The sequence below is a fragment of the Mustela nivalis genome (genome assembly GCF_964662115.1).
Source record: "Mustela nivalis genome assembly, chromosome: 18".
Taxonomy (NCBI): Eukaryota; Metazoa; Chordata; class Mammalia; order Carnivora; family Mustelidae; genus Mustela; species Mustela nivalis.
In genome coordinates, this window is record NC_139037.1 from 54,069,773 (window position 1) to 54,093,405 (window position 23,633).

Sequence of the window (23,633 nt, forward strand, 5' to 3'; positions counted from 1 at the left end):
CGCCTGGAGTGCCCCTTCCCACCTCTGCTCTGCGTCTGCTTCCTCTAGAAGGCTTCCTAAAACCCCTCCTGCTCCCAGTGTGGCTGCTTGCTCTCCCCTCCCATCCTTGGTGGCTGTGACCAGGGAGCTTGAAAGTGGGGTGCACAGAATAGGATCTGACTCCTAAGGGACCCCCAGCTTGGGTCTTGGCTGTTAATGCTTGTAGAACAACCAAATACAGACAGAGCAGTCGATCTGTGCATGCCCCCCCCTCCCCGCCCCTAGGGTTTTCAACCACTTAGTGCTGGGGTTCTGGGTCCCCTGGGAGCTTTTAAGGTTGCATTTCTACAACCACAGGCACTTCAGAGGGATGGGGCTCAGCCCGCTGCCCATGGGGAGCTTTTGAAAGTCCCAGAGACCAGCTCTACCCTGGACCACTTAAACCACAACGCCTGGGGATGGGGCCTGGACATCGATTGGATTTTAAAAGCTCCCCCCGGAGATTGTGATGTGCAGCCAGGGTCAGAGGCGTCTCTGTAATGCATTTTCCCAAGACAAGAAGAGAGGAATTTCCCCGCCCGCCTTGGAGCTCAGGCCACGCAGCTCTGTGGATACATCAAAAGACTCAGAACGTGAAGCAAAATTTAGCCTTTAGTTTAGCAACATTTGGGAGTTTGAAAACAAGAGAAAGACAAAGTAGTTTGTTCCCAGAGCAGGGCACCGGAAGGGCGATGGGGAGGCCCATTTCCCAGGGCAGTGAGAGAAGACAGGCATGATGATAACCAACGCAGTGCTGAGCCAGAGAAGCCAGTGGCCCAGGGCTTTCCCAGTGTTGCTCTGTTCCATCTGGGGGACCAAGGCGTCCTGGGCTGCATCGAACTTTCCAGTTTGAGCTCCCAGAGCCCTGGATCACAGGAAGCGCTCAGTCCTGGGATAATCAGGCTTGTGGGGGGTCACACTCATTCTAAATTCCTCAGCCATGTCCACAGTCCTGCCTTTACATGCAAGCCCACAGCCCGTGGTTTGTCTCCCTGTCCGTCTGTCTCCCCCGAGCGCTCTTCTTCAGGTTGAGGCTGGTGCTATTTCAGTCTTTCGCTGGAGCTCTTCGTGTTCCTGTCTCTCACTGGGTCTTTGTCTCCATATCTTTTTCTGTCTCCTCTTCCACTTGATCCCTCCTGGCAGCCTGACCTGCCTCTCACCTCCCCTCCCTACTTTGGCTGCCATCTGACGCCCATGTCTACGCAGTCTCATCACGTTTGCACCTGCACGCATCCCCTCCCCTCCACCTCTTCTTCCATTTCACCTCATTTCTCAGGGCTTCTGCATCATCTCCGTCCCCCACCAGCGTCTCTATCCCTCTCTCAGGGTCTCTGTCCCACTTTCTCAGGGTCTTCTGTGTCTCCCTCCTCCCTGTCCTCTCTGCATCTCTGTCCCTCTCTCTCCTCCTCTCTCTCTCTCTGCCTCCCCATTCTCCTATATCCATCTCTTGCTGAACCTGCACACCCCATATTTTCCAGGCTTGGAGGAGATAGGACCTCCCCCACCCTCTGCCTTCCCCCATACTGTCTCCAACCCCCAGGAATTTCCCTTCAGGTCCTCCCAGGATGACTGGACCTCTCACCCATGTCCTCCTCAGACACTCTCCCTCCGTTCTGCCAAGGGTCTGGCATAGCCTGGAGGCCTGGTCCCCAGGTGTGTAACGCATAGGGTTGAAGCACCCACTACTCACCCTCCCCTCCCCCACCCAGGGTGAGCTCCAGTGGTCTGAGCAGCACCCACACTTCCACCATGTCTGGCCTGGGATCCCCTATCCCCACCAGCCCCAGCAGAAGCAGCAGGGTAGTAAAGCCACAGATGAAATTAAGCCTATTTGTCAAAATGGGGAGAGGATCCTGGATTATCTTGGGGGGGGCATATAGTCACTAGGAAGTAGGAGAGGGAGGCAGAAGAGCAAGGGACCCAGAGACCAATCCTGCTGGTTCTGAAGATGGACCAAGGTCCACGAGCCACAAAACAGGGCAATTTCAGAAACTAGAGAAGGAAAGGAAATGGACTCTCCTCTTGAACCCAGTGACCCACCCCAATTTAGGGCCCCCAGAAATGCAGGATAGATTCATGTGGTTTTAAGCCTTTAAGTTTATAGATATTGGTTACAGCAGCCATTAGAAATGAATACACCCATTTCATAGACCAGCAAATGGAGGTGCTCTGAAGGTCATACAGTTTGAAAGTCAGTAAGTTTGCCTCGGAGGACAGGAGTACGGAGTTGAGGGCAGGCTGCCGGAAGAGGGGGTCTGGACCCAGGATGGCGGCAGGGGAGGCCTGGAGGGTGTGGCAGGCTATGGGAAATGGAGAGGTTAGTCTCCCATGCTCTGCCAGACTGGAAGGAGATGAGGCGAGGGAGGGTGTCCTGGATTAGAGCCCACTACTAGCCCCTCCCTCCTTCATACTCTCTTCTCCATCTCTATGGCCTGGCCCCCACTCAGGCCTTCTCCTCTTCCCCAGGACCCTCATGCTCACTTTCTCCTGGCCTCTTTCTGTCCCCCAGGAGACCCCAGAGGGACTCCTCTACATTCAGGGTTGACTCTAACCCTTCTCTGCTCACACACCTCCCATGGCTCCCCGGTGCCCCTCAGCCTGGCCTTCCAACAGACCCCATCAAAGCCTTCAACTCCATCTCTCAAGCCCACCCCCTCCACCCCTTACACCTGGTCCCTGCTTTGTCACAGCCATAACCAATTTGATAGCTCACTGACCATATCCATCTCTGTGGCCAGCCTGCAGCCTCTTTCAGATAGAAGTCCTGGGATGACTCCTCTGGGGTCCCCAGCATCACCCACCACTGGAGGAGGCACATGGGAGGTCCCCATTTTTCAAAGAAATGAATAATTCATTACACTGGGCAAGGTCTGGGTCAGCACAAGACCCAGAGGGTGGGGCGGCGCATCATTCATGACAGACCGCATCTCAGGAGCGAGGGACACAGAAGCGAATGAAACAGACAAAGGGGTAAGGCTGTCATCTTGCCCCCCCTTCTTCATTTGATTCTGCAGGGACAAGAATGGGAACCAGGAGACCCATAGCACAGCTGGTCGTGTGTGTTGGGAAGGGCATGGCCTCTGGACTCCCGCCACAGTGCTGAGTTTGAACCCGGACCCTGACATCCTGACCCTGACTGGGACCCTGAGCAGTTCAGTCTCTCTACCCCAGCAGGGGTGTGTGAGGATTAGGAAGCATTCTGTGCTCAGTCAACAGGAACAGAAACTACGGCTTTGTTGCCGCTGAGGAAGGAGGGCTTCAGGTGCTGGGAAGGGAAAGGTGTCAAGTGTCAGGGGGTGAGGAGTCTCATGACAGCTATTTTCCGACGTTTGATGACAGTCTGTCTGTCTCCCACGGCTAGGAACATCTCAAACCAGGCCAGATTGGGGGCGCCGCCTTCCCTCTCTCCCTGCTGAGAGAAACAGAGGTAGTGATTAAGAGCGAGTAATTGCTTCCCTCCTGCCGGGGAGGTAAATATCTTTCTGCAGGATTTTGCTGTTCAGGACTGTCTTCCCTAGGCTGTGAGCTCCGTGAGGGCAGAGGCCCTGTTCTGGTCAGGGATTCAGAGAATAGCAGAGATTTGTGCCGTGGGCTCCGTCAATACTTGAAGGGACAGACTATTGTGAGGAGGAGGCTGTAGGCTCTGAAAGATAGGGGTTGTTGGCCCCTCCCCTTGGGACATAAGCTCCTCCCCCAGAATGTCAGCCCCTCCCCTTGGGGTATCAGTCCCTCCCCTGAGATGTCAACCCCTCCCCTGGGATGTTAGCTCTTCACCCAGAATTTCACTTCTTCCCCAGGACTGTTGACCCCTTTCCCAGAATATCAACCCCTCCTCCTGGGGTGTCAGCCCCTCCCTGTACTATGTAAACCCTCCCTCAAAATGTCAGCCCCTGCGTCGCCTGGGTGGCTCAGCGGGTTGGGCCTCTGCCTTGGGCTTGGGTCATGATCTCAGGGTCCTGGGATCCAGCCCCGCATCAGGGTCTCTGCTCCGCGGGGAGCTTGCTTCCCCCTCCCTCTCTGCCTGCCTCTCTGCCTACTTGTGATCTCTCTCTGTGTCAAATAAATAAATAAAATCTTAAAAAAAAAAAAAAGTCAGCCCCTCCCCCTGGGATGTTAGCTCCTTCCCCAGAATGTTAACCCCTCCCACTGGCATGTCAGCTCCTCCTGTTGGAATGTTAGCTCCTCCCCCTCAAATGTCAAGCCCTCTCCCTTGAATGTCCCTCTCCAAAGTAGGGATCCTTGTCTCCTTCACCTCTCTGTCTCTAGAGCCTAGAACCATAACGTTCAGCTCACCGGTTCTCAACAATCATGACTGAATGGATTAGTGGGGTCAGTCTTTTCAAGGCCCAACTACCACTTACTCACTCTGTGACCATTGGTAAGTGGCTTTACCACTCTGACCCTCCAGCTTCCTCATCTGTAGACTAGTCATAATTGCATTATCACTCTGGTAGGGTCGAGATGCCAATTTTGGGTGTCTGTATGTTTATAGAGCGCTGGACAGGGCCTGGAGCACTGGTCACCATCAGTGCCGATGAACTGCCTTTATCTGGGTGAATGAAGCTGTGATCACCTTCTTGGATTCTCATAGAAATTTTATTAAAGAGAGATTTTCAGTCCCCAAAATCCAAGGCTTAGGGCATCCTCCACAAGCCTCTCCCATGGAGGCTGCCCAAGGAAATGCTATTTCCTTCCCTTGGCCATGCCAAGAAGCAGTGCTCCCTCTGGGTCTCAATCCCACCTTACCAACCATGCAGGGCTCTTCCCAACCAAAGACCACCATCTCCCTGAGGAGGATCCTCAAATGCCTCTAAAACCAGAGTCTCCTGAAAGACTACTTAACCGCATTCATTAGAAAATCAATACAAATTTAAAACTTCACAGGGATCTCACTGGTCTCCTGGGGTGTGTGGGAGGGGAAGGTGGAAGATGGTGACATCCTGGTCATTCTGATGAAGCGCAGGAAATGCCCAGCTGGGTGTCCTATGGCAACATGTCCTATGCAACATGCCACACGTCCTCTGGCCTGGACAGTCCCCTAGGAAGAATTAAGAAAAGGAGAAAAATCTTTCTTTTTTGTTGCTGCTTAAGATTTTATTTTATTTTATTTTTAAGATTTATTTCTTTAAGAGAGAGAGCAAGAGAGCAAGTACATGAGCCGGGCCAGGGAGGGCGGTACAGGGGGAGAAGGAGAGAGCAACTTTAGCAGACTCTGTGCTGAGCATGGAGCCTGATGCAGGGCTGGATCCCAGGACCCTGAGATCATGACCTCACCCAAAACTAAGAGTCTGAACTTATCTGATTGAGCCACCCAGATGCCCCAAGATCTTTTTTTTTTTTTTTTTAAAGAATGTATTCATTTATTTGACCTCCAGACCACAAGTAGGCAGAGGGCAGGCAGAGAGAGAGAGAGAGGAAGCAGGGTCCCTGCTGAGCGGAGAGCCCATGCGGGGCTTGATCCCAGGATCCTGGGATCATGATCCGAGCTGAAGGCAGAGGCTTTAACCCACTGAGCCACCCAAGCACCCCAAGATTTTATTTTTTTAAAACAATCTCTATACCCCATGTGGGGCTTGAACTCACAACCCCGAGATCAAGAGTCATGTGCTCTACCCACTCAGCCAGCCAGGCCCCCCTCAAAGTGCTTAAAGAATAGCAGTGGCAACCAAGAATCTTATACCTAGCAAAGCTATCTCTCAAAAGTAAAGGTAAAATAAAGACATTCCCAGATAAACAAAAACTGAGAGAATCTGTTGCTAGCAGACCTGCCTTACAATAACTACTAAAGGAAGTTCTTCAGGCAGAAGGCAAAGTAATTACAGATAGTAAGGCAAATCCACAGGGAAAACTAGTTAAGGTAACTACATTATTTTATTTTATTTCATTTTCTAAGGATTTTATTTTTAGTAACCTCTACACCTAACGTGAGGCTCAAACTCACAACTCTGAGATCCATAGTCACAGTCTCCACCAACTGAGCCAGCCAGATGCTCTGGTAATTATGTAATTTTAAAAGGCACTATTAATGCAGTTTTTCTCCATTATTCTCTTTTTTTTTTTTTAATTCTTTTTTTTTTTTAATATTTATTTATTTATTTGACAAAGAGAGATTACAAGTAGGCAGAGAGGCAGGCAGAGAGAGAGAGGGGAGGAAGCAGGCTCCCTGCTGAGCACAGAGCCCGATGCGGGACTCGATCCCAGGACCCTGAGATCATAACCTGAGCCGAAGGCAGCAGCTTAATCCACTGAGCCACCCAGGTGCCCTCTCCATTATTCTCTTAACTGATTTTGAAATCAATTGTATAAAATAATATGCAAAATAACATATCATTGTCCTATAACATGCAGAGATGTAAAATATTTGCCAATATCAACACAAAGGAGGTGGTAGAGGAAAGCTAAGGAAATAACTATGGATAGTAAATAGTAATAATAATTGTTGGGTTTGTAATATTAATACGTAATGACAATAATACCACAGGAAGAGAGAAAAGAGAATAGAGCTCCATAGGAGTTCCAATTTTCTATCTCACTGGAATTAAGCTAGTATAAATAAGAACCTGATTCCAATCAATTAAAATGTAAGCCCCAAAGCAACGACAAAACAAACAAACAAACAAACAAGGGCGCCTGGGTGGCTCAGTGGGTTAAACCTCTGCCTTCAGCTCAGGTCATGATCCCAGGGTCCTGGGATGGAGCCCCGCATCAGGTTCTCTGCTCAGCAAGGAGCCTGCTTCCCCCCCACCCACCTGCCTCTGCCTACTTGTGATCTCTCTCTCTCTCTGTCAAATAAATAAATAAAATCTTTTAAAACAAACAAACAAACAAACAAAACAAATAGATTAAGAACTCTTCCAAGTCAGTATCAAAAATACAAATCACACAATTTTTGAATGGGCTAGAGATCTGAATAGACATTTCCCAAAGGAGATACACAAATGGCCAAAAAGCACATGAAAATATCTGCATCATTAGTCATCAGAGAAATGCAAATAAAAATCACAAGGAGGTAGGTACCACTTCGCATCCATGAGGATGGCTAAAATTAAAAAGTCAGATAATAGCAAGTTTGGGCAAGGATGGGGAGAAACTGAAACCCTCACACACTACTGGTGGGAGCATAAAATGGGGCAGACTGTGGGAAACAGGCTGGTAGTTCAAAAAAGTCAAACATAGAGTTACCCTGAGATCCAACAATTCCCCCTCCTAGACAGATTTCCAGGAGAAATAAAAACATACAACCACACAGAAACTGGAACATGAATATTTATAGCAGCATTAAAGGTGTTAACAGTCGCCATCAACTGAGGAATGACAAACAAAATGCAAGATATCCATACAATGAAATGCTATTCAGCCATAAGAAGGAATGAGGGGCTACTCCATGCCACAACCCAGATGAAACTTGAGAACACCACACTAAGCTAAAGAAGCCAATCAAAAAGACGACACATTTATACGATTCCGTTCATCTGAAATATCCATAATGGGAAAATCTGTAAGATCAGAAAACAGATTCTTGGTTTCTTGGGACTGGGAATGGATGGAGAGATAAGATAATTGCTAAAGCTACAGGTTTGGGGCATCTGGGTGTCTCAGTGGGTTAAGCCTCTGCCTTCGGCTCAGGTCATTCTCAGGGTCCTGGGATCGAGCCCCACATCGGGCTCTCTGCTCAGTAGGGAGCCTGCTTCTCCCTCTCTCTCTGTCTGCCTCTCTGCCTACTTGTGATCTCTGTCTATCAAATAAATAAATAAATTCTTTATTTTTTAAAAAAAAGCTACAGGTTTGGTGTTTGTCTGTTTGTGATGGTAAAATGCTCTCAAATTGACCATGATGATGGTTGCTCATATCTGTATGTACCAAGAGCCGATGAATTGTCCACTTTAGTTGTATGAATTATATGGTATGTGAATCTCAATAAAAGTTTAAAATAATCCAAGTAGAAATTTGCTTACAACTATGTTAGATCTATGACTTTTTGGTGAGGTATTAACATCTGTATAATATTTAATCACACAACCAAGAGCATAGAGTGTCTTTATTTATTTATTTATAATAAAAGATTTTATTTATTTGACAGAGATCACAAGTAGGCAGAGAAGCAGGCAGAGAGAAAGGAGGATGCAGGCTTCCTGCGGAGCAGAGAGCCTGATGTGGGGCTCGATCCCAGGACCCTGGGATCATGACCTGAGCCGAAGGCAGAGGCTTTAACCCGCTGAGCCACCCAGGTGCCCCTAGAGTGTCTTTATTTTTATTCCAATCATCTTTGTGTCCTTAATTAGAGTTTGTGGCACCTGAGTGGCTCAGTCAGTTAAGCATTTGCCTTCCGCTGGGGCAGGGTCCTGGGATGGAGTCCTGCTTTGGACTCCTTGCTCAGTGGGGACTCTGAACTGCCTCTCCCCCAGTTCATACTCTCTCTCACTCTCTCTCTCTTAAATAAATAAAATATTTTAAAAAAATAAAGTTTTCTCTCCCAAAATCTTAATTTTTTTAATGTGTTAGTTCCCAGATGATTTCAAGGTATTTCAGAGGGATGGTGAATATTTTTTTTTAAAGATTTTATTTATTTATATGACAGACAGAGATCACAAGCAGGCAGAGAAGCAGGCAGAGAGAGGGGGAAGCAGGCTCCCTGCTGAGCAGAAAGCCCGATGTGGGGCTTGATTCCAAGACCCTGGGATCATGACCTGAGCCAAAGGCAGACGCTTTAACCCACTAAGCCACCCAGGCGCCCCGATGAATGGTATTTTTAATTACATTTCATGGTTGTCTATTGTCGGTGTAAAGAAATGGAACTGATTTTTGTAGGTTAATCTTAGGGGGTTTTTTGTTTGACTTTTTAAAAGTTTTTTATTTTTTTTAAGTAATCTCTATACCCAATGTGAGGCTCAAACTCACAGCTCCGAGAGATCAAGAGTTTCACAATCCACGACTAAGCCAGCCAGACACCCCTCTAGGTTAATCTTGTAATTCAGGACCTTGCTGATATCTCTTACTTGTTCCTACAGCTTTTTAAATAAACCATTAATCAGGATTTATATACAGTACTGTGTTAAGCAACAGCCATGATGAGAATATCCTAATATCATTCTTACTCTTGGAAGGAAGCCATCCAAAATTTTTATGGTGTTTGCTGGAAGCTTTAAAAGGTTAAGAAAATATCCTTTCCCCCCCGCCAGTTACTGTTTTAATTTTCACTCATAAATAGATATAAAACCTTACCAAATTATTTCTCCATGTTGACTGAAATCATTACATTTTCCTCTTTGGTCTATTAGTGAATTACACTAAAAGAATTTTTTTTTAAATTTTGAACGACCCTTGCTAACTAGCAATAAATCCTACCCCATCGTGATGAATTACGATACAGTGTTGGATTTCGTAGGCTATTATGAGATGTAGCATTTTTGCACCCACATTCACAAATTAAATGGACCTATAATTTTCTTTTCTTGTACATGTTCCTTATCTGGTTTTAGAATCAGTGTTGTATTAGCTTCCAAAAATGAACTAGACAGATTCTACATTTCTATTTTCTGGAATAATGTGTATAACATAAAAATTAGCCATTTCTTGAATATTTGATATCAGTCACCTAGAAGACCATCTGTGCCCCCTGGAGATTTTTTGAGAGAGAGAGAGAGAGAGAGAGAATGGAAATCTTTGACTCTAACTTTGTATATTTTAGTAGTTACTGGTTTACTCAAGTTTTTGATTTTTGCATAATTTGGGGCATTTTATATTTTTCTAATGATTTAACCATTTTATCTACATTTTTAAATGCTGGCCCATAGTTGGTTATAGTACTATCTAATTACATTTTTATTATTTATTTATTTATTTATTTATTTTTAAAGATTTTATTTATTTATTTGACAGAGAGAAATCACAAGCAGACGGAGAGGCAGGCAGAGAGAGAGGAAGGGACGCAGGCTCCCTGCTGAGCAGAGAGCCCGATGCGGGACTCGATCCCAGGACCCTGAGATCATGACCTGAGCCGAAGGCAGCGGCTTAACCCACTGAGCCACCCAGGCGCCCTATTTTTTATTTTTTAAAGATTTTATTTATTTATTTGACAGACAGAGATCACAAGTAGGCAGGGAGGCAGGCAGAGAGAGAGGAGGAAGCAGGTTCCCTACGGAGCAGAGAGCCTGATGCAGGGCTCAATCCCAGGACCCTGAGATCATGACCTGAGCCGAAGGCAGAGTTGAGCCACCCAGGCACCCCTCTAATTACAATTTTTAAAGTTTATTAATTTATTTTTAAGTAAACTCTACACCCACCAAGGGGCTCAAACTGATGACCCCAATACTAAGAGTTGCACGTTCCATGACTGAGCCAGCCAGGTGCCCCTAATTACTTTTTATATCTCAGTCCTAGCTATAATTATCCACTTTTATGGTTTGTATTTTATTTGGAGCCCCTCTCTCTTTTTATTATTCAGTTTTGCCAAAAGTCAATCGATGTCAGTAACTTTTTCTAAAATCAACATCTTGTTTTGTTAGACTTTTCTCCCCTCTTTCATTCCATTGATTTCTGCGCCCCCTTTTTTTGGTCACTTGTTTTGCTCTTGTTCCTGTGGATTTGCTTTATTGCTGATTTTCCCACTGTTTGCTTTAGAGTGTTTGTTCATTATAGAAAAAACTATTTATTGGATCAAGTTTTTATCAAATGCTTTTTTTCTATCTGTGGTGATAGTCATCTGGTTTTCCTCTGTTAACCCATGAATGTGGAGAATCAATCAATTGATTAAAGCAGATAGTAGTATTTTATTTAGGACTTTTTTGATTCACGAGAGAAATAGACTGTGGTTTTCCTTGTTTATGCTGTGCTTGACCATTTTTTCAGATTCTATTTTTTAAAATAATCTCTACACTCAGCATGGGACTTGAATCCAAAACCCTGAGGTCAAGAGTTGCCCACTCCGCGGACTGAGCCAGCCGGGTGCCCCGTCTTTGACTGTGTGTGTGTGTGTGTGTGTGTTAATATTGTAATAACCTCATAAAATGAGTTGGGGAGTGTTACTTCTTTTCCTAATTGCTGGGTGGGTTTATGCAAAGTTGTAATGACTTGTTCCATGAAACATCATATGAAGCAATGGTTACTGAGACAGGATGGTCTTGATGCTGGCTTAAACAGGTGAATCGATGTGCAGAACAGAGAGCCCCATAAAAGACCCACAAGTACTAAAATATAATGAGGCAGGAACCACAGAGAATTGGAAAAGGTTAACTATTTAACAAAGGCTGTTGAAATCATTGTTTATCCTTAGGGGGAAAGTGAAATTGGATTTCTACATCACACCTCACAAAAATCAGCTTCAGGTGGACTGAAGACTTTCGTGTGGAAGGGAAAACTTTAAGAATGCAAGAGAAAGGGCGCCTGGGTGGGTTAAAGTCTCTGCCTTCAGCTCAAGTCATGATCCCAGGGTCCTGGGATGGAGCCCCGCATCGGGCTCTATGCTCAGCAGGGAGCCTGCTTCCCTTCCTCTCTCTCTGCCTGTCTCTCTGCCTACTTGTGATCTCTGTCTGTCAAATAAATAATAAATAAAATCTTAAAAAAAAAAAAAGAATGCAAGAGAATATAGTTCGCCCCTCAGGGCAGGGAAGGCTTTCTTAAGGGACTGCATGATACTATAATGACAGACACATGCCATTATACGTTTGTCCACACTCACTGGAGGCACACCACTGAGGGTGACTCCTTCAGGTAAACCTCGAGGGGTACTGATGTGTAGGTTCAACCATTGTGGCAAATGTACCCATTCTAGTGGAGGATGTTGATGGGAGGAGGTTATGCATGTGTGGGGGTGGGGTATGTGGGAAATCTCCCTACCTTCCTCTCAACCTTTTTAAAAAATATTTATTTATTTATTTATTTATTTATTTATTTGAGAGAGAGCAAGAGAGATCACAGAGGGAGGAGAGTAGACTCCCCACCCGGGCAGGGCTCGATCCCAGGACGCTGAGATCATGACCTGAGCCCAAGTCAGAAGCTTAACCGCTTGAGCCAGCCAGGTGCACACCTCCACCCCGCCCTCACCTTCCTCTCAATTTTGTTGTCAACCTAAAACTGCTCTGAAAGAAAGAAGGAAAGTAAGACTCTTAGTTAGGGGCGCCTGGGTGGCTCAGTGGGTTAAAGCCTCTGCTTTTGGCTCAGGTCATGATCTCAGGGTCTTGGGATCAAACCCCTGCAGTCCTGGGATGGAGCCCAGCATCGAGCCTGAGCCCTGCATCGCATCTGGGTTCTCTGCTCAGGAGGGAGCCTGCTTCCCTTCCTCTCTCTGTCTGCCTCTCTGCCTACCTGTGATCTCTGTCAAATAAATAAATAAAATCTTAAAAAAAAAAAAAAAGAAAAGACTCTTATTTAAAAACAAAAACAAAAACCTTGGGGTGCCTGGCTGGCTCAGTCATGGAACATTCTACTCCTGATCTAGGGGACTGTAAGTATGAACCCCATGCTGAGCCTAGAGATTACTTAAAGAATAAAATCTTAAAGAAAAAAAAAAGCTAGCTGCATCTATAGCTGCATATAGTAAAATATGGTAATGGGCTAGATTTTTGCCCCTCACCACAGATTCCTATGTTGAAGCCCAGCACCTTAGAATGTGACTGTATTTTGAAATAAGGTCATTAGAAAGAGAGACCACAAGCAAGGGGAGTGGGAGAGGGAGAAGCAGGCTTCCGGCTGAGTAGGAAGCCTGATGCCAGGCTCCATCCCAGGACCCTGGGATCATGACCTGAGCCGAAGGCAGACACTTAACCCACTGAGCCAGGTCCCCCAAATTAAGGGCTTTAAAACGAAGCCCTTAGAGTCGGCCCTAATCCAAGCTGATTGGTACCCTTCATAAGAGGACATCTGGACACAGAGAGAGACACCAGAATGCCTAAGCACAGACAGAAGACCGAGTGAGGACACAAAGAAAAGGCAGCCACCTGCCTGCTGACACCTGCATCTTCAACTTCCAGCTTCCAGGATGGTGAGAAATACCATTTCTGTTGTTTGGGCTACCCTGTCTTTGGTACTTCATTACAGCAGCTCTAGAACACTAATGCAGATATTGTTGCTACAAAGCTCAAAAACAGGCAAAAAGAAATCATATGCTGTTTGGGGATGCGTATATACGCGCCAAAGTAATCATGGAAATTGAGTGAAGTTTAGACGTGATTCAGGATCGTGGTTACAGGTGGGCATGAAGGAAAGAGGAGTAAATAATAATGTCCTAGTATTAAATCGAATGATAAATTAATGGGCGGTCTCCCTGTACCTCAGTCCTTACACACAGATTATTTTGAATGTACCCACCATTGCCCAAAAGATTGTTTTGAAGGCAGAGCTGGTGTTCTACTTCCCGCCACCTCTGTCCTCCAAATCCACCCCAGCTCTGGCTTCCTGCCCGGAAGGCTGCCAGGAGCTGTCACGGCTCAGGGTTAGAACCCGAAGTCCAGTTGCGTTTGGAGTAGGTGGAAATAGACTGAGAAGGGAAGGTTACTTGCCTCCTGCAAGAATTTCCAAAACCAGGCTCATGCTGCCATCTGGCCTGGCTCACACAACCACCTGTGCTTTGGAAAAAAAGCGACTTGCTGCTGGAATGACAGAGGCTGGCATTTTAAGAGGCGGTGGTAGCTTGGGGCTGGAGCAGAGAAGAGGTTGTTCAAATGAATGAATAAAGAACATGGGGCTGGCACGGAAAAGCCTGTAGAAGCCAGGAGGGGGCCATGTTCAAAGTAAACCACTGAGGACAGAAACAGGACCTAAAACAAAAGCAATCATTCCATGCTTGTCATACTTCCCTCAACTGACCATAAGGAGGAAGGACATACTTCACCTCATATATTGTGGCAGAGAATGAGTACCCTGAGTCGGATCACCATGAGGAAACGTTAGGCAAACTCAAGGGAGGAACTCCTATTTAAAAAAAAAAAAAAAAAAAAAAAAAAAGTTGGGTTGTTCTTCCAAAATGTCGATATCATAAATATGGAAATATTCCAGATTCAAGGAGATGTGACAACAAAATGCAATCCCTGAGCCCAGACTAGATCCTGAACTGGAAGGGGAAAGTGCTGTGAGAGAGCATTTGAGTCAACTGATGAAACTGATAGCTCAAGACATTAGATAAAAAGAATCAGTAAATGTTATGTTTATTGAGGTTGAGGACCGTGGATAAATAAGAGAGTATCTCTGTTTTTAGGAAATACACACAGAAGTATTCGGGGGTAAAGGGCAACAGTGTATGTAACTAAAACATGCTTCAGAAAATAGATGCACATACTGAGAAACTAAAACCAGCTCGGACTGTAAACCTCTGCCTACCATTTATCTACACACACAGATAAGGTTCGGGGCAGAGTTAATGGGCAACATTTTTCCCAGGGATACGCAGCACCTGTGAAGGGTCCTACCACCTGCTTTGTGAGCAAGGACTGCTCTCTTACTCACTGAGGAAGTTTGTTCTCTAAAATCACAGGCTTTTCAAAACTTTGTTGTTTGAAAGTCTATCTGTAGGAATGGAACTTAGCCCACTTTTCCCGGAAGATCTACGTCACTTTGACACAGACAAGAAGCCTCAATTTCCAGCCCCGATGAAGAGCTTTATATAGAGTTTCTGGGCATAGCATGCCACGTTTATCTTAACTTTGTAGTTTCCAAGGAAACAGGATCCTGAGTCCACTTTGCAGTCCATAACTGTTGACTCATTTATACACATCCCTGCTTTGCTCTGAAGCTACCAAACCACAGTTTCACTCAAATTTCACCAAATTCTTCTCTTCCCCCGAATGCCGTAAGTTGATCACAGCTTCTCTTTTGGGATGTGGTCTCCTTCCCTGCAACTGGTCAGTAAACCTGATTTTAATTTGTTCCTGCTAATTGGTTTAGGACGGATGGGTGGGTGTTGGATGGATGGATAGATGGATGGATGGATGAATGAATAAGTAATGATAAATCCAAAGCAATGGGGTAAGCTGTTAACAATAGATAAATCTGGGTAGAAACTATTTGTGTTTGGGCAGGTTATCTGTAAGCTTGAGATTATTTCCAAACAAAAAGTGTGTGGGTTTTTTTTTTTTTTTTTTTTTTTTTTTTTTTTTTTTTAGAGAAACTAAGTTTAGTTTGGACCAGTATTTAGCCATTTTTTTCGAAGCCAAGGAAGAATTTTTGTGTCGTATTTTATGTTGTAATTTAGTACATATGCAAGATACTCACATTTTGAGAAATTTTCTTCCCATTTTCTACGCATTTTCATGTTTTCTATGCACTTCTGTTTTAAAAGACGCTTATTACCAATTTACAATTATCCGTGGAAATTCACCTGTATTTTTAAAAACTCTTGGAAAGGTCTGAGCACTGGTTACAATCTAAGCCTAAATGAATGTCAAGGCTTTGACTTTGGGTTTTTCCTCCCCGTTGACGCGTAACGGGACTACATTTCCCAAAACACCTTTGGGGCGAGGCCCGGCGAGGTTGGCGGGGGAAGGGTGTGAGCTGTGATTGGAGACGGTCAAGTTCCTACCTGTCACTTGGGAGGAGGGGGCGGGATTTTTCGAGAGGACTTCCATGAGGTTCCCGATGGCTGCTGGGAAACGTGGTTCTGGGAAGAATGTAAAGGCCTGCCGCTCGGACTCCTGGGACTTGTAGTCTTGGCAAACTGGTGACGACCGGGTTTTTCCTCCGCTGGGTCATCTCAGGGATTGGGCCCTTCCTCCACCACCGCCCTGGAATCTCTTCATGCATCGATCCCAGGCAGCTGCTGAGACCTTCTCTGGTCCGCGTCTCCGAGCTCTCTAACCGCAGGTGCTCCGCAGAGAGTCCGGGGGAGGGCATTGGCAAACGCTGGTCTTTAGCAGGCCTAGGAGGGCTTCTAGGAGGTGAGGGGGGCAGGGTCCCTATGAACAGAACTGAGTCAGGAATCAGTCCAAAATGCATCGTACAGGGGAGCTGATCTGATGCTTAAACAATCCTTGCAAAACGCCCTTCACCACCATCCCACGCTCCCACCTCTGTGTGGATGTAATTTTGTGTCCAGGCTTAGTATGACAATGACCAAACAGTGACACCTAGAGTAATGGACGGTGTGATAAGGAAAGCCCCCAAGTATGTGGGGGCGCAGGGAAGGCTCCGGACTCAGCCTGGGGGAGGGCAGGGAGATAGAGAAGCAGAGATCGAACTCATCTCAAGGTCCCAAACATGGCACCATATAGGCGTCTTCCTTTCCATAAGGAGCTCCCCTATGCCTGGGGATGGTGGGGGCACAGAGTTGGTCATACCCAGCCCTGTCCAGCGAGGCTCCCTGGTCTGGCTCATCGGGGCTTACTTAGCTCAGAAGAGAACTCAGCATTTATGAACATCACAGGGGCACCATACCCTACTGGGGGAAGGGGAAGCAGGTTGTTCAGGGTGACACACTGGCCAATTCTTGAAAGAAGCTGTACATATGCAAAGGCAGCATCTGGATAGAGCATGCAGAGGGGGAGGTTAAAATTGCCATGTGAGAGTCAGATCTAGTGTTGTAAAGACCCCTCTGTGTCCAGCACTCTTATAAGAGGTAGACACTCTTACCCCCATTGTACAGATGGGGGCAATGAGGCACAGGGGTTATATCTAACTTTATGTGCCTCGTAGGTAAGTGGCCAAGATAGGATTAGAACCCGGGACGTCTGGCTCCAGAGTCCAGGCAGGTAACCACTGACCTACTCCGTATTTACCCATCCACTTTCCAGAATGTCAGGTGTGTAATGGTGGGCCCCTTCCAGGCAGTAGCAGTTACCCATGTCTACCTAATATGCCCTCTGGTCGCCTAGAAGACAACCTGCTGCCTTCCCCGACCCCAGGAAACAAGTTCAGAGGAAGAATAATTTTGAGCAAGGTCTTCAGTCCCCCAATTGAAGCCTTCCTGACTAGAGCCCCCGCCCCCTCACCCCCTCACCATTCCCCATTCTGTTACTTCTATAGGGGCTGTGGGGCTGAGAAATGACAGGGGTGGAGATGACAGGGATGGCTCATTCCTCCCACTGGTGGATCCAGTGGTGACATTTAGGCTGGTGGTACCATGGTGAAGGAGAGGCAGGGATATAAGGACAGACAAGGTCACAATACATTTCCTGGGCTCCATGATGATGTCAGGGTCAGGCCCATGTTGCCACTATGGGGGGAGGGGTAGTGAGAGGGGGCTGGGTAATTCCAAAAGAAGAGCTCCTCCTCCAAAGAGTGCTGTCCTCAGTGCTGAGGCCCAGGTTGGCCCACTCCTGAGTTTTCTGACTCAGGGAACGAAGGTATGAAAAAGGTAAAGAAAGGTAGCATGTGATTCACGTTCAACCATTTTCAAAATGCTCACTTTCCTGGGCTCCCCAAAACTTTCCAAGAGCTAATACAAGGCGGGATGATTATTACCATGTTCAGGTGAGGAAACTGAGGCTCACAGAGGAGGGACTGGCTTATGGCCTCAGAGGCAGGGAGTAGAGAAGGAAACACTGGGAGGGAGCCTAAATTCCCTCTGTATAGGTTAAGCTTGCTTCTCAACACATGCCCTGGGGGTAGGGACCATCTGGTGAAAAGAGTTTGAGACACACCAACTAAAGAAAATTAAAGGGGCTATTTCCTGCAGGACTTGTCAGAACCTTTAGCTCCTTTGTATTTCCCAGATCTCTTTAACTAGGACCAAGGCAAAGGCCTGGACAATGACTGACAGACCCTGTGTCCCAAAAGCCGTGAGTGGGACACAACAGGAGTAGACGCCTCAGCAGCACGTGCACTCCGGGCATCTATGTGCAGGAGCAGATGATGTGTGTACATTTGTACATGTGTTATCCATCACTCTGATTCTGGGGTTCAAACGATACCTGTAAATGCGGAACAGGACAGGCATCCAAAGGCCAGGGTCTTGCCCTTCCAGGCTTGCCCGGAGATGGAATAAAAGACCAAAAGTGCCTCCACCGCCCGCTCAAGTCAGATTCCACAAGGCTTTATTGGCGTGTGACTTAGCCTGGTGCCTGCCGCTCCCAAGAAAGACACAGGCGAGGAAGGGCTCTCGGCTCCACAGAAGACCCCCTGGGATCGCCCAGCCAGAGGGAACACGCTTCCATCCGTGGGTAGGGAGAAAAGGAAGGAAGGGCGTACTCGCAGGATGAAACGCCCAGCCAAAGGGCGAGTGGTGGGATGGGCTGGAGACGCGAAGACAGGCCCCGCTAGAAGGGGTACTCGCAGACATAGTAGAGGCGGCGTTCGCAGTCGTGGTCCCACCAGGAGCCGTCATCCGAGGCTTGCGCCACGCAGTTCTCGAGCGTGCCGCCGTTGGGCTGGTTGGGGCTGAGAGGGTGCGGCGCGGGGCTAGGACCAGCTCCGGGCTCCGGACGGGGCGCGCGGTGCCAAGCGAAGAAGGACACGCGCTGGCCGTTCTCGAAGAGATATAGTCCCTCGGAGCGCCGGTCGTGCACGCCCAGCCACACCGGCCAGTTGTAGGGAGCGAGGGCCCCGCGCAAGTAGCGAGTCAGCGCCTCCATCTGCTGGCGGTCGGCGGGCTGTGCCAGGCTCCCGCCCCGTGCCACGCACCGCGCCTGCGCCGCCGCCTGCGCCTCGAAGTCGCGCGACAGCAGGAAGCACTTGTGGCCAAGGCGCAGCCCCTTCAAGCAACCTGGGGGCGAGGAGGGGCGGGGTCAGGGGGCCCGGGGGGGTGGAAGGCGGGGTCGGAGCCTCCGGGGCGGGGCTGGGAGGAGGCGGGGTCAGAGCCACCGAGAGTAAGGAGGCGGGGAGTTGGGCCCAATGGGGGTGGAGCCAGACGGCTGGAACCTGACTGTAGGGGGCGTGGCGCGGGCCGAGTCGGGTAAGCTGCACCGCGCGGTCAGAGCGGGCCTCCCCCTCCGCGGCTCTCCGCATTCACCCTCCCGGCTACTCTAAACTCTCCATAAGCCAACACCCTGCACATGTCTAGGAAACCACTCGCCCAGAACACCCTAGGTCCTCACGTCTCTTCAGATGTTTCTGGGCCCCCTCCTCCCACCGGTCCTCCACTTGACCCGGATCGTCCCACTTTCCCTGCCCCGCGCGGCGCGGACTCACCCTCTAAGCGGCCATGCTCGCGCTCGGCGCGCCTCTGCGTCTCCTGCAGGGCTTCCACGGCGTCGCGGGTGTCGCTTGCCGCCTCCCGCAGCTGCCGCAGCCCCCGAGTCAACTCGACCACGCGGGTGTCCAACGCGTGCAGACGGACGTGCAGCTGGTGCAGGCCTGCGTCCAGGCCGGCCAGGCGGCCCACTGCGGGTAGACAAGGAGCACGTTGGACGGGACCGGGGAAGCGGAGCTGGCGGACCAAAGGGCCTGGGGGGCAGTTAGGGCTTCTGGGGGTAGAGGTGCGGTGGGCGGCATTCGGGATTTCTGGAAGGTAGGGGCTCTTGGGAGTGCAAGACCAGGCACCCGGAGCCCCCAGGGACGTGAGGGGTGGGGCGCTGGGCGTTGGGCCAGTGAAAGGACAGTTCGTTTTTTGAGAAAAGGACGACAGAGGCCTGGGGGCAGGGCGGAGCTAATGATTACTCACGGATATAAGTGACGGTGTCCTCAGGGGTGGGAGAGGGGCTAGGGCTAGAGGAGGGCGTTGGCGTTGTTTCCTCCTCTTCCTCTCCCTGACCGTCCTCCTCGGTCCCCCAGGTCTCTTTGTCTTCAGGGGTTCCCTCGGGGTTTTCGTCCCCCCTCCCAGCGGGCAATCCCAGGGCCTCCTGCAAATGCTGAGGCGGGGGAGGGATGGTTAGGGCTAGCCCTGCTGCGTTCAGACGCCCCACACGCCTTCCCAGCAGTGAGCCTTGCCCCTGAGTCCCTTGTCGGAATCCATCATCCCCATCCTTTGAGCCTGCCCCATCACTCTCCCTTACCTATTTCCCTAACCCCGTAATACCCTCCCTCCAACACCCACAGTTCCCCATCAAAGTCCCAAGCAACTCACCTTCAGCATCAGGGCTTCCCTTTCCCGCTCCTCCTCTTGGGCGCCTCCCCAGACCCCCTCCCACTCCCTGTCCGCTCCTCGAGCCCCGTGGCTAAAGCCCAGGAGCTGAGGGACCACCAGGGCCCCAAGCAGCCAGGCTGCCTGCATCAGGCTGAGCTCTGCAGCTCCCAAGGCGGCAGATGGATGTCTCTGGGCGCTGGGAAGTGCGTGCAAATCACTAGCCCCTGGTTTCTGCCTTTCCCAGCTTCTCTCCGGTCCCCTTCCTCCCAGCTCCTGTCTCTGTCCACGGGTCTGTTCGTCCGTTGGTCTCTGCTCCTCTGTGTGTGTGTCTCTCTCCGCCTCTCTTGGCTCCCTTGAGGCCCTGCCTCTGTGGCCGGAAACCTCCAACGTTCCAAAGCCTGGATCCCGCCTTGGGTCTCCCCACATACCCCCCTCTTCCCGCTTTCCAGAGCTCACTTCCGCCCTGCCCTTTCCTTCCACCATGGCCAAAAGCTCAGATGGCCCGAAGAGGAAGGAGCTGGTTCTCCAAGGGATCTTGGGGACATGACCTGTGCCCAGGAGCACCCTCAGGGGGTTCTTGGGGCTTGGCCCTGCTCCCCACTCCTCCTCCTGGCCACTCTTCAGGAGCAGGGAGACTGCAGGGTCTCCATAAGGTTTTTATTACCCTGTGACCACCATTGCCCACTCACCCTGCTGGAGGAGGCTTTCCCAGGATTCACAGGCTCTAGGGCGCCTCCTGCCCCCAGATCTCCCATCCTGGCCTCAAGCCCTTGCCCCAAGATGAAAATGAGTGTATGTGCCTGTCTGTGGGGACACATATGGAGAGTATGCATGTCACTGTGCAGGCAACTCTAGAAGGTGGGGTTCTGGGATTCATTGGCTGTACTCTCCTGGAAGCCTCTGGCAGGCGCAGGCCCTGGGTGGGGCAATGCTGGGGACTCCAGCCCCCACCTACCAGCAGACAGTAGGGCAAAAGGGAGCAGGGAAGGGGGGGCGGGTGGTGATCAAGGATGCTTCCTCCAGGAGGTGGAGTAGACAGTCGCAGGGCTCACTGTGTGGAGTTCTGAGCATTCAGCCATGGCTGCCTCGCAGTGCCTGCCTCTGTGCCTCGCCTCCAGCCTGGACCACTGCAGTCACCACCTCCTGGCTCTCTCCCTCCTTTCTCCTGAGCCCCTCCAATCCACACTGCTTGCTGCAGCCAGAGCAAAGCTTCCAAACCATAAATCAGATCACGTCACTCCCCACTCCCCTGCTCCCCCAGCTTCCCATCATATGCAGGAGGGAAGCCAAACCCTGTCCTCAGCAGGGGCCTGGATTGCCCAGTGGGAAGCTGGGAAGGATGGGTCCTTGGCACCTAGGCAAGCTCATCACCCACCCTTCCCCTTGTCCCCCAGGCTCCAGCCACACCGCCTCTCCACTGTTTCCTGAATGCCAAGCTCCTTCCTACCTCAAGCTTTTGCACTAGCCTTTTGCTCCTTCTAGATCCTCTTCCCACAGCTCCTTCTCATTATGAAGGTCTCAGCTCAGTGAGGCCTTCTCGATCATATCCAAGGAAGCTGCACTTCTACAACTTAACAGCCCATTTTATCTTGTTGGTCTAATCAAGACTGGATTGTCTTGTTTGTTCATTTCCTCGTTTGTTGTCCGTCTCCTGCCAACCAAGGCAGGCATTCCTGTTCATTGCTGCATCCCCAGAGCAAGGACAAGGCCAACCTAGCACACAGTAGGTGCTCAATCAATCTGCTCCGTGAGGAAAGAAATAGCCATTCCTGGTAGGGTAACAGCTCAGCCAAAGGCTGAAGGCTGGACCACTGTGTTTAGGTGGCATCCCAAGTTCCATGGGGCAGGGCCACAGGGGCACGCTGGGGAGGGGCTGGTGGTCACCAGGGTGGAGGTGGTGAGGGCAATAAGAGAGAAGCTGCAGACATAAGGGAAGCAGGAGGCCAGGCCAGGACCACTCTCTGCCAGACCCGTGAGTCATGCAGGGCTTTCCCGGCTGAGGCCTGGCTGGTTGTGCCAGCCGCCATGGAGCTCAGCAGCCTGGGACTGCAGGGCCCACTCTTCAAGGGATGAAACTGAGGCTCAGAGAAGGGACGATGCAGCCTGCTGGAGGTGTCACCAGCATGGCAACAACTAGCCAAGGCTTTTAGCTCTAAGCAAGGGCAGGGCATGGGCCCTCAGCTGCTGGGAGCCCCTGGAGGGGGCTTGGAAACCCACTCCTCCAACCTTCCCTTTTCCAAGAAAGCAGAAGGCAGTGTGGCATGAAGGCAGGTTACTCACCCCCTGAGCCTTTTGGGTGCCTCTTAGGGGCCTGGGGACCCCTCGCTAGCAGCTAGAGCCCTCGAGAGAACTCACAGGCTAGGAAAGGCCTCGTAAACTCTAGAGGAACACACAGCCTCTCTCACTGCTGGTGCCAGTGTAGGCAGCTGTTTTCTCCCTGGGCCCAGATGCTCACCACCTGGGCTGGTGTATGCATGCAGAGCGGGGCCTCCTGGGGCAGGGCTGGCTCATCCCTAGTACCCTGGAGCCCACAGCTGGAGACTTGGCCAGAGGTGTCTCTGAACTGCCCTCTGCAGGTGCCTGTGCTCCAGCTGGCTGCTCTGGAGGTGCTGGTGGAGCTGGAAGGATAGGAGCTTGGGCTCTGGGGACACTCTTACCATTGCCCTATGGGACCTGCCCTGTCTCTCTGAGATGTTCCCAGCACCAGAGACCTGAGCTGTGAGGGGACCTTGGGAGCGTCTGTGTACAATAAAGGAGGACATGCCTTGATGTTGTGCTTAGCCGTGAACGGCAGCATGAAAGGCAGCAGTGTAAAGACTGAGCCAGCTGCCCATCCCTGCTCCTTGGTGTCACCTCTTCAGAGCTAGGTGACCTTGGACACCAAGTTACTTAGCTTCTCTGTGCCCCAGTTTCTCCCTCTGGAAAATGGGGATGGTGAAAGTCCCCACAGTCCATAGGACTGGTGACAGTCAGTTGATAGTCAGGAGCAGAACCTGGCACATGTGAAGTGCTCAAGAAATGTCAGCTAGGGAGGGGAGCTAAGGCACAGGGCTGTGCATCTAAATGGGCACGTGCACACCTGTGTGATAGATGGTGGGGGGGTGAGATGGGACCGCATGCACACTACCCCTCACAATTGCGAGTGTCCATTTCTGGATTGCACGTTAGTGGGAGATCAGAGCATCCTGCACGCCCCTGAGGGGGTGGGGGGGAGAATGCTGTGTGGCGCGTGTGCTCTGGCACGCTGGTGTGATATGTGCATGTTGTAGCTGGGTGTGTTTGTGGTGATGTACACTCAGGTATGTTAGGTCATGCATGCCCAGCAGAGTGTATGTGGAAGGAACGTGCGACCGTGCAGGGCCAGCTAGTGACTCTAAGCACCTGTGCCTTGGGGGAAGGGGCGTGTGTGTGTGTGTGTGTGTGTGTGTGTGTGTTTGGGGGCGACGCGATTCTATAGCTCTCACGATCCAGTTTGGAGGTTTAGAGTCTAGCGACAAATATTTATTGCGCCCTACTGTGTGCAGCCGGGTTGGGAAGCGCTGTGGGAAGGGGTGGTCCTGGGGTGTGTGTGTGTGTGTGTGTGTGTCTGTCTGTCTGTCTGTCTGTGGATCGGTACCCTTAGGGGGGCGGGGCCCCATGGTCCGGGTAGAGGGGCTAGCAAGGGTAGAGCCAGGTTGGGTTATCTGGT

The 23,633-nt window shown here is 50.0% G+C and overlaps 2 protein-coding genes across 11 annotated transcripts; both read right to left on the minus strand.

The window, feature by feature from the left end:
• Positions 1–2,095: 2,095 nt before the first annotated feature.
• LOC309852813 (uncharacterized protein) lies at positions 2,096–17,840 on the minus strand. 10 transcript variants are annotated; one of them, XR_014305390.1, is made up of 4 exons: positions 16,943–17,840; positions 16,284–16,465; positions 15,530–15,877; positions 2,096–3,430 (listed from the first exon to the last, which is right to left on the minus strand). XR_014305390.1 is itself a non-coding variant. In XM_082710148.1 (4 exons), exons 1-4 carry the CDS (start codon positions 16,950–16,952, stop codon positions 3,376–3,378), a joined length of 498 nt encoding a protein of 165 aa, XP_082566274.1. In that variant the 5' UTR covers positions 16,953–17,837; the 3' UTR covers positions 2,096–3,375. The 10 variants fall into 10 exon arrangements, 1 of the variants encoding a protein (XP_082566274.1); XR_014305391.1 differs by having other exon boundaries at positions 15,530–15,902; positions 16,943–17,838; XR_014305392.1 differs by having other exon boundaries at positions 15,530–15,902; positions 16,935–17,838.
• A 116-nt stretch (positions 17,841–17,956) lies between these two features.
• Positions 17,957–20,433, minus strand: CLEC11A (C-type lectin domain containing 11A). Its single transcript, XM_082710041.1, has 4 exons — positions 19,946–20,433; positions 19,544–19,730; positions 19,072–19,263; positions 17,957–18,646 (listed from the first exon to the last, which is right to left on the minus strand). The coding sequence occupies exons 1-4, from the start codon at positions 20,426–20,428 to the stop codon at positions 18,201–18,203; spliced, it is 1,308 nt and encodes a 435-aa protein (XP_082566167.1). The 5' UTR covers positions 20,429–20,433; the 3' UTR covers positions 17,957–18,200.
• Between the last annotated feature and the right edge of the window lie 3,200 nt (positions 20,434–23,633).